This window comes from Fragaria vesca, linkage group LG2 (assembly GCF_000184155.1).
Source record: "Fragaria vesca subsp. vesca linkage group LG2, FraVesHawaii_1.0, whole genome shotgun sequence".
NCBI classification, from domain to species: domain Eukaryota; kingdom Viridiplantae; phylum Streptophyta; class Magnoliopsida; order Rosales; family Rosaceae; genus Fragaria; species Fragaria vesca.
The window spans coordinates 10,448,912-10,460,022 of NC_020492.1; the positions used below are offsets into that span (position 1 = coordinate 10,448,912).

General features: G+C 41.3%; 1 protein-coding gene across 1 annotated transcript; it reads right to left on the reverse strand.

Moving 5' to 3' along the window:
* Nucleotides 1-1,274: 1,274 nt before the first annotated feature.
* LOC101312502 (single-stranded DNA-bindig protein WHY2, mitochondrial-like) lies at nucleotides 1,275-4,174 on the reverse strand. The gene is given in 8 exon segments (XM_004290219.1): nucleotides 1,275-1,557; nucleotides 1,644-1,732; nucleotides 1,910-1,980; nucleotides 2,171-2,265; nucleotides 2,433-2,525; nucleotides 2,632-2,729; nucleotides 2,823-2,914; nucleotides 4,023-4,174. Coding segments are annotated over 8 exon segments (696 nt in total). The 5' UTR covers nucleotides 4,064-4,174; the 3' UTR covers nucleotides 1,275-1,440.
* Nucleotides 4,175-11,111: the final 6,937 nt, after the last annotated feature.

The window sequence follows — 11,111 nt, forward strand, 5'->3', positions numbered from 1 at the left end:
TAAATAAATTACCGCATCAACAAACTATTTCATATCCAGGGGGAAAAGTTGCCCCTTGTGGGAGATGGTCGAAGTAAGGGCAACGAGCAGAGTCGTGAACCTTGTCACAAATATCACAAGGGGTGTAAGGGCAATCAGAATAAAGGGGGTGCGACTTGGAACACTCATTGCAGGGCACACATTGTCGTTTGTCCACAGAAGCACCTCCCCTAGCCACCGGTCCTCCAAAGTCATTCTGCCCCATGAAGACGACAGGAGTATAGCCTGTTTAGGTGCCTGGTTGTTTGCAGTTGTTAGATACCCATAGAAGATAAGAAAACAAGAAACGATGGTAGATTTCCTTTTGGCCATACACTTGAATGCTTGTAGAGCTTTATGAAAAATTATGCCAATTAATTAAGTACTGGGATGTCACCTTAAATCTAGGAGGTAGGAACTCATTCGACAACCAATTTACACAAATACCAGGATATAATAGGAGCTAGAAAGCACATCGTAGAGAAGAGAAAGCAATCTCACAGTTGTTAACCAAAAGAAAAGTAGAATTTAATAGTAAAGGCTAAATGGAAAGAAAGAAAATGGGAGCAGAATTTTCTTCTATGATCCACACAGGGAAAAAACTAACACCTGAACCAGAAGATCCTCCGCAACCTTTTCGATTGATGATTTCTGAACTTTTTTTTGTATCTGACAAGAAATTCCAGATTAGAGAGAGCAATAAGAACTTTCAGATCTGATTTTGAAAGCAACAGATAAGTTCTCTAATTATTAACAAAATCCACCACGAAATTGTCAACCAAGGATAGAAGATGTATTCGTTCAAAATCAAAGAAATGTTCGTACCAGGAGGAGAAGAGGCGCCGAGTTTCTCAAAGAAGAGGGCTAGCTTTCTTACATCTCCCTTGCATCTCGCGTCGGTTCCAGCCATTCCTTCCTAGGGTTCCGTTCGGTTCAATGAGAGCGTGAAAGAACGATTGGGGATAAGTTTATTTCCAAGATCGCAGATCTCCTAGGTAATCTAGGAATGCTTTTTCGAACCCTTTAATAGCCACTTCTCTGTTTTTATTCATCGACCCAAACAATCACTTTGACTCAACGATATCATATGAAGATTATGCATATCCATTACCAGGGGATTTAAGCATAACACTTCAACCATACTCGGTCATAACAAGTTTAAAACCATGACGGACCAAATTTAGTTTCCAAATATCCACTTGTAAGCATCTTAAGCCAAAAACAGACTCGGGCAATATCAGCTGCTACTAAAACTATCCCGAATAGCAGCACCAGCAAATGATGCTAATTTTACTCAAAGCAGCAGCATCAATTTCTGCACAAAGTAAAATAAGATTTTGGCAACAGCTCAAAATACATTATATACGTCAAGCACACAATCCAACATCCTTGAGCTTGATTAACACAAGATAGAGGTGGACTTCATCTCTCCCATTCATCCAGAAGTTGTGGTTCCACCATCTCTGATTTTTGCACTTCTACACCTCTTGGCACCTTATTTGTCAACCGATCCCAACCAATGATGTGGGGGAGTGCAAACTGTATGTTAACAATATTCATGTAAACATTGTAATGGATATAAACATGATTCTTACAGGAACTTTAAATTTATTGTCATGTCTTACACTGCAAGCAGCCTTCATTACAGCAAATTCAGCAGTTGTGACAGGAACTGAAAAACTCTCTCTGGTTTTCAGTAGGTTGTTAACAACAGCTGCCACCAAAAGATGAGGCAATGTCAACTTTAACGTCTATACAACTTAATTTGAGATTGAACAACCAATCGACCTCTTCATGGAAATCCCAACTCCAGGTGTAGGAAGATAAATATGATTATTCAAAATTTCTAATTTATTTATTAACGACATAGAAATATAAGAAAAAGTACCACTTACTCAAAGAAAAAAATAGCCATCTGCATGAGGCTTGATTGATAAGCTCTTCCTCACTTGACCAGCATTACTGTAACACAAAGTGCTCATGAAGGCCAACTACAACGTATTTCCTTGAATTAATGAAACTTTTTTGTGAAAAGAATATAAGAATAAGATATGCGTTGCTTTCACAATGAAACATTTGGCAGTAAAGAAAAGAGAAGAAAAGAGGTCGTTAGATGTCTTTTCACAAAACGAATATGGCAGAAAAATCTAACCTTGATTGCATTGAAGGATCATGAAACAATTCACAAGAATCTTTGGGACCCAAGCTGATGAGAGACCCAACCTCTGTTGCCGACAAAGCAAACAACTGGAACAAGACAAAAATGAAGAAGATGAGAGTGAATAATTATGAGAGAAGGGGAACCACGCACCAAAGGAAATCTTTAGTTACGCGTAAATTCACTAGAATTACTTTAGGGAAGTTAACAGTAATGAAATTCAGAATTCGTAAATGAAAACAGATGTGGAGATTACCTGTTTCTTCTCCGAGTCATATTTGCGCTCACCAATTGCAGGCATGAACTTTAACATCACAGAACCACGTCGCTCAACCACAACACTTCCAGTCTATGCAATATATAAACAGATGAATGATGAGATAGATCTATTGTCAACACCGTTTAAAAATATATGTGACAATGTGACATTATGACTGAAAGATTTGAGTTCATACTTCCAATTTAGTGAATGTGGGGAGAATAGGACTCAAAGAGAGTGCAGCTTTGCCTTTGTAGATAGAAAAAGGAGCATATATCTGATTACCAATTCTTCCTGCAGTTTCAAAAACAAGAGGAAACGGATATAGAACAAACTTTGTCCATGAGAGAAGATAGAATCCAGAAATCATATGTATAAACAGATTACCTTTAGCAGAAAAATTCTGCCTGGCAGTAGAAAAGCCGGTGCTTTGTGTAAAAGCATCCAACGACGAAGCAGCTCTCTTTGATAACTGGTTCCTTTTTCAACAAATATAATACGAAAAATGATATTGTTAACAATGACAGCATTGACAGATAAAAGATTACTAGCAGGAGATGATCCTAGGGAATATGAACGATTATAAAGATTGTTAGTAGACAATCCAGTATGTCCATATTAGAAAAGAAAAATGCTAAAGCTACAGAACATGATTTCCGCAATAATGTAAGGGCATAGGGAAAGGATGGATCTTCTCCCTACTCCCTAGACATATTCTCAAAATACTGAATTGTTCGTCCAGCCAGATAATAAACTACTTTCTACCTCCAAAAAAAGAAAAAGAAATTGAAGCTTTCGCACAGTAGGGTCAAACGTACAATCAGCTGGAATGAATCAGATCACATTAGAACCTCCCAAAGAGCTAAGACAACTGGAGAGAACAAAGACAGCTGATTCACATTCTCAGCCCTGTTTGCAGAAATGCACCATTGAGGGGAAGGAGTAGCAGCCAGTCTTCTCCTCTAAACCACGTCATAAGTATTCCCCATGAGAAATGATTTAAACTAACACCCAAAACAAAAGGAGGAACTTGACCCTTATAAGTTCTAGACTAGGAAATGAAGAAGGTGTCCATTAGCAGAGATAATAAGGACAACTCATTCAAGTTCCTTGTAAATGCAAAATGCCCAACGTAGTAGATGCCAGTAGTACACATAATGGCAAGCCAATCTGGCTTCTGGAAACAATAACCTTTTGGAGTACTAACTTCCCTGGATCGAAAACCAAATTCAATGTAGCCCATATTACCTCTTATACCAACATACAATAGGGACTCGCTTTCGGCCTGACCTACTTGTCCAGAATACATACTTGTTTCAATATACAACTACTACCCCAACAGAGTTTTACCCATCAACTAATGTAAAGAAAAGCAGGAGCAGAGTAAAGTTCCAATCTTTAATTCACAAACCCATAAACACACACAAAATAGAACGAATGGGTTTTTCATTTCCTGGAAGCTAGATCAACAATCTTAACTGTTGGAGCTCACCTTTATAGTTTTAGGGTTTAAGCAAAATTAGAGGTGAATAGGATCTTTGTCATAGAAACAGTAACAGTAACAGTAAAAGAGAGCAAAATGAATACCTGGAGGAGGAGGAGGAGAAGACGCGCAAAAGCTGCATCATGTTGAGACCTCTCACTTTTCTCAGACTCTCAACTCCGTCGTCACTGCTCGCTTTAAACTTCGGGAGGGAGGGAGGAAGCTATTTCATTTTCCGCTCAACTGTGTATTCATAGGTGTTTTTACTTTTTCCTAAAAAAAATAGGTGTTTTTATTTTGTCAATAACACCCCTCCTTTTTTCCTTTATTTATTTTTTTATTTCTTTAATTTTATTTTGATGAGAAATAAATAATTCATTAATCAAATGACAAACCCAATTATAAGACCTACAAACACGAGGTCAAGAAAACTACAAATAACAAAGAGCATAGGTTTCTAACTCGATCAAACTAGAAAGAGTAAGAGGAGACTAACAGCTCGCTAAACTAGGGACTAGATGTCCAACAACATAAAACATAAGTCATGCATCAATCATGCATTTGATTCAATCCCATATGAGAGAGAGAGGGTATTATGGTCAGCAATCTCTCTCTCTCTCTCTCTCTCCCCCCCCCCATACCCCACCAATCTCAATCTTGTCCTTCCGCTCATGCAAGTCGCCTGGCGCTGTCGTCCAAGCATCTCGTCAGTCCCTCCATACCATTGGGTTACGAAGCCGTCTCATGACTGTAATGGTTGGGGTTGGCTCTGCTTGCCGGTTGTGTTTGTTCGCGAGAATGGATTCCTCTAAGCAAGTGAAGGTTTTCGGGGTGATCGCCGCGCGTCCTTCCCATGCTACGTAGCAACGGCGATGCCCCGAAACAAAGGGTCCACCTAGTCGCAGTCGCTAGGGCAGGGCCGTATCCCGACATCCCCGCAGGGATACGGGCCGTTTTCCCGCGGCAAGTCGTCACCGAAAAGAGGGGCCGGTCTTCATGCCCCCAAAAATACGTTATATTGAGGACGCATGCAGACAAGACGATTTCTTGCAGAAAGAGAAAGGGGATAGCGGATTGAGTAGATGCAGACGATGATTTGGCTTTTGGCACCGAAGCGAAGTAACTAGAACTCCAAGTGAAGTAAGACACGACACTGATGGACTTCTTGAGCAGCCGAGATATTGATTGAACAAAGGAATTCCTTGGCCTCACTCGGAGATAAGAGGGAAGGTCCATTTTACTCGAATCCTGGACTTGATCTATAATCCACCCATCTTCCCCAGTCCCCCTAACGCCCCTCCCATTGATCTATATCACTTCAGAAGAAACGATATAAAAGTACTTACCTTTTCCTTGGTGAGTCGAAGTGGGGTTCCGTCCTCCCTTGCCTTGCAACCTAGGTATTCCCTTTCGGGTTTCCCATACTTTTTGTAAAAAGACCTGACGATAAGTGATTCTATTGATTTCACGCACCAAGCATTTTATGGAGGACGATTGGTCAAACGTGTTGCCATTGTTTTGACTTAAAGTCGGCAACAGATAGATGGCCCCTATGCCTCATGTTTGAGGTCATGTGTCACCTGTTTGATCAGTCATTTGCATCCGAAATGGTTAATTCGGCTCTTGAAACTCACATTTTTTATGTTCCTTTAGTGCCCTACTTTTTAGTGTTTTTACTGAATCTGAAATGGTATGCATCCTCCGGCTCCTTCGGTGCCACACTTCTTCTACCCTTATAACTGTTTTTTGTCTACTTCTTGTCATCAAGAGTGCATGATTGCTGCTGGCTGAGTCGCTTCTCTTCCTTCTCATTGTGTCCGGTAGTGCCCAACGGGCTATTCCATTACTCACTGACCTGTCTCAGTCGTTGAAACCTCGATTCGATACCTACAATGAATTGCGAGCTATGTTGGTTCTGTTCTGGACAGTTAGGCTCTGCAAAGTGTAGAGGAGAAGAAGCATAATCCTAAGTATGGGGAATACTCGAGACAAGGGGCTGCTACCCTTGCTTTCTTTACTCGTTCGTTGAGCTCTTAGCTTTGCTTCTATCGGCTGGATTGGTTACGCTGTGCTTTCTGTCTACTATAGTATGCTAGGGCTCGCAGGCTGAGCCTCCTCATTCTGCTAAGCCCAGTGGGCTAAAGCACAGTTCAACTGCTGTGTGTAATCTGATGTCTGAATTGCCCATTAAGAACTGACTTCGCGGCAAGAGGACCACTACTGTGATGTAACTGATGATCAGTGGACTCTTCTTCCTCTACTACTGAGACTGACCGACCTACTAAGAGGGTGGTAGAGGCATTTTAAAAGATATGGAGGGAGGGGGGGGGGGGGGAGGCGAATGCACAGGGAAGAAGCTTAGATAAGAGAATACGTTCTCACATCGCTTTTTTTGTAGAAAGCTCGACCAGCGAGAAAAAGTCTTTGGCCGAAGCCAAAAAGAGGTTGACCCACTTCATTCGCCAAGCGAATGATCTTCGAGCCTCTAAAAAGGGACTAGAACCGCTCTACAAATATCTCTTTCAAAACAAGCCTTAACCGACGCTGCTGCTGCTACTGGTCTTGACACCAAAAATGTTGTTGATAGAGTTAAGTTAAAGCAAGCATGCCTTTCTTAGAGAGAAATGCGAGGAATTGGGAAAGTGATCCTAGAGTTAGATCCCTGCTAAGAGGGCTCTTTTATTTTATAGCGGGTCGACCCTAAAAAGAAGCGAAACTTATTGAACAATGATTCGATTGGTGATAAAGAAAGAGAATTCTTGGGATCCAGCCTTTTTTTCGCTTTGGTAGTGAATCACCTACTAAAAATAGAGGCTGGTTTGGCTTGAGGAGCAGCTAGGAAGCCGTGGAGCAGCGGAACCACCTCGAATGGCGTGAGCTGCATGCTGGGAGACCCGCACGTACGATTTTTAGGGGGATATCTGGTCGAAAGACTGCCGACGCCCACCCGACTAGAGGGACTGAGAAATTAATAGGTCTGAAAGTTGCCATTGTACACTCTCCCGGGTCGAAAGGCGACTGAGAAAGGAAGAGGACACTGGGCGGGATCTATCAGCAGCGAATTCCCCATACAGATATAGCTGCAAGACGGTGCAAAAACCGAAAGCTCTTCTTTTTAGTTCCTCCCGCTTACATACCCGGCTCAGCAGCATTCTTGGAAAACAATCGAATCGAGAGTCCTGAGGCCATTCAATCTTGTAAACTAATTGAGACTGAAATTGGAAAAAGAGATACGAATGGAGAGGAATAACCAATCGATGAAGGAACATGAAACCATTCTGTTTCAATAGAGGTACGAGAAACAGTTGGGGGCAATGAAGTAGGTAAAACCCTAGAGCTTGGGTAGAACCTTCTACTTTACCAAGAGTGAAGTACTCCAGACACAAAGTATGGAAAGGTGTCTAGAACTTCCCCACCCGGACCTACCCCCCAACCTAGAGTAGCTAGGTGGGGTACAGAGGCGACGAGGGGTGCTAACCCGACCATAGGTTCGAATCCTGTCACCTTTCTTGTAGATCATCTTATGGTTACCGGACAAGGAACGAAATGAAGAGGATGATGAGGTGGCAGTGAAGTGCTCGACCATAGATAGCATAGTAGAGGATCTCCATCTGATGCGTGAGATCAGAGAAGGTATTTCGGTCTGTTAGACAACTGCGCTTTCTTTTAGAACCTTGGGCTTCCGGCTCAGAAGTCCTTTAAAACAGTTGTGACAGGGGTTTCGTGGAGATTGTACCTTAGGAGTGATTAACGTGGCTGAAATAACTCTATATTTTTCTTGCTTTCTTTCAACCTCGTTGATATAAACATTGTTTCTCACTCTCCTTTCCCTAATATGAACCTTGAGTCATCAAAGCCTTTCTGACTCGGCTTGGGCGGGGGAATGAATAAATTTTTTTTATCTCTTTCGTCCCGCACCCCCTCACCTAGTGCTTATGTTAAGTGAACCACTAGGAATCACATGCCTGAGAAGGACCCCTAGAACCCATCTTTTCTTCATTTGGCCAAGGTGAATGTGTGGCATGAGCCCGCAGCTCACCCTCTCGATTGAGATCTATTCCCCTCTTTGACTGGAAATGCTTCATTGACTGATCCACTGATCTACGACCATTCCAGAATAAAAACCCATATCTACGACCACATTGAATCTAGTCTTTATGAAGGAAAGTCTTTACCTATCCCAATAGGCCAACGGGCAGAACGAGGAGAGGGCCCGGCAATCATACTTACCGCGGTCGAAAAAGCATGTTCCCTTCTGATACATTTCTGCTGCCTGCGTTCTTCTTCGTGTCTGTACATATCGCAAAGCTGGTCGACCCCAGCTGTAATGGTTCATTTCGGGAGTTTGAACACCATCCCAAAAATACAACCCTATCAAAGGTATTTAACCTTCCTTCCTTCTGAGTGGAAATCCAATCCCATTTTGTCTTTTTTGCTTCCACAATGGAATATGATAAGTGATATTTCGAGTAAGTGTTTACATAATCTTCTTATGTCCGAAGAAGTGGTTCATCGAAATAATGAGTCACCATTAATATCGACACATCTGAGATCGTTGACACCTTTCTTTCAAGACTCTCTCCTTGAAGGCAAAAGAAGGAAGTCAGACTTGCCTTTATAAGCTTAGTAAGCCATCAAGGGTTTTCCTTCCTAGGTTTCATTGGAGCAGCAACTGAAAGAGAAAAGACCCTGAAAACAAACCTAAAAACGGATTCGTGAACAACAGATAAGAGATATACCCCATAAGTTTACTATGAAGAGAAGAATCAAAAGGATTGAACTACCTACTCATTATTCGGAGGTGAATCATAGAACACCAAAGCGGCAGGGTTAGATCCCATGCTCTAGGGTTAGATCCCTCACGTCGTCATACTGTCTCGACACAATCAGACCCAAACTCTTGTGGAGATCTATCTCTAAATTCTCAGCGAACTTCATTGGTGGTGGACAACAGTCCTAGATCTCTGGATCGAGTTCTGATTGCTAAAGGAGATGGTCAAAAGCGGCTCAGATGCTGAGCGGAAATAATATGGATTCTTCGATGAGGTACGAGAGCAATATCCACTCTATTTGGCTTCTAATTTGCTATCGTAAGTGGTTCAATTTTTTTTATCAAGTCTTCCTCTGGCTACATGTATCTGTAGATTTTTGGCTTATATTAAGTGCTCAATGACGTATTGGATATTTGGATAGCATGGCGAAGAAAGGCTTGGCAATTCTTGTTTGATTTTGTTGACGTAGCTTCATAATTAGAAGTTAAGCGCCGTGTTTTCACCCATTCACCAATTATTATTCTCAGATTGTCAGATCATAACTTGGAATCTTTATGTGGATATTTTGGTTGTGATTGGTAATAATAAATCATTTCTTTATTGCATCCATGTAGGACTGTTTTCATTGAGTCATGTATTTGTTGAGTTTTGGTTGTGATTGTTGAGTTTAATTGATGATTAGTTGGGTTTTTGATACTGTGGCAGCTGCATTTAGTCACAATTCTTTGGTTAGAGCTTTTTTCTTATGATGGAATGTCATATTTGATAGTTTGCAGGTGTTTGATGGTAGTCATGTCTATAGTTTTTCTAAAGTATGTATATGTTTTGTTTTCGATAACTTTTTTGTTCCACTGAGCATCTGAGCTGATAAATGCATATTTTTTCTCTAAAGATGGTGTTGGTGTGGCTAAATGCATTTCGGGTGTGTGTGAAGGCATCTTAAGAGCATCTCCCATCTTTCATGTATACTGCCCCCAGTAGGAGGTCCTACTAACCCCAATAGGAGGTCTTACTAACCCCAATAGTGGTCATACTACCCTCAATAGGGACCTGTTATTAGTGACTAAAGTATACAGTTAAGTTCAAGGGTCATACTGTCCCCAGTAGAAGGTCCTACTGCCCCAATAGACCCCCCGATGAAACCCCTACTGCCCTAATAGACCCTCGACGTGACCTCTTACTGCCCCCAATAGACCCCCCGACGAACCTCATACTGCCTTCAATAGAGATCCTATCGCCGGAGTCTGGTCAACGGTCGCTGGAGTCATGGTCAACGGTCATCGGTTGCGAGAATCCAGTCATAGATATTTATTTCAAAATTGACATTCTATTATTCTTATAATAATCTATTGTAGTTTATTTAAATCATTAAGGGTATAATTATCTTTTTGCAGTTTAAGTTGGCTCTTGAGAATTTTTAAATCTGATTTTGTTGGTGGGAATAAAATCCTTAAAATTTGGGCTAATAGACATTGTCCTTTATTTAACAAACCTAACGGTTTTGAATACCAAACTTCAGTCGGGGTTAGATTTTAGAACGTGAGATACTGTTTTGAAGTTTTTGGAAAGTGAGATACCAAACATTTGCTTTTCGAAAAGGTGAGACGCTGTTTGGACCATTTTTCCAATTCAATATAGTGAACATGAAAATCAAATAGATTAATGGAATTAACACAACAAAAGAAACATAAATTAATGGAATTAGCACCATGGATCACTCATTTGATTGTCAACAATAACAAACAGATATAACCTTACCAAATTTGATATTGAAGCCCTATCATACATGAGTATCTACTTCGATTTCAGCATTTAATTACTTAATCAAGTCCAATTTCACATTCAAAATGATGTAGAACAACACCAAATCTTTAATTGAAACTCATTCTTACAAAATTACTTACACTCGCTAGCTTACCCTACCCTATCACACCACCTAATCTTGAACTGCTAGCAAAACCTCATAAACGGAAGTCTGCCATGTCTTCATCAATTTCAGAGGCCAATGATGACCTTTAAGGTACCAGAAATGGAGGAGAGGCAATGTATCTGGATCTAACCTCGTCGTCATCAGCGGGTTCTAAAGCATCGGTTGTTAATGGCGGCATGGATATGACCTTTGAGGTTTTCTAAGTTCGGTCATTGTCAGCAGTGATGGCCACGAAGCCACCACCGAGACCGCTGTAGACAATGTTGTAATGGCCGAAGTCAGTTGGTTTGGATAGATCGACGATGGAGACAATGTTGTGGTGGCCCGAAGTGAGTTGATTTAGATATATCAACGATGTAGATCTGGGTTTATGAAGAGCGAGAGAGAGAGAGAGAGAGAGAGAGAGAGAGAGAGAGAGAGAGAGAGAGAGAGAGAGACGACGACGACGACGACGACGAGAGAGAGAGAGAGAGAGAGAGAGAGAGAGAGAG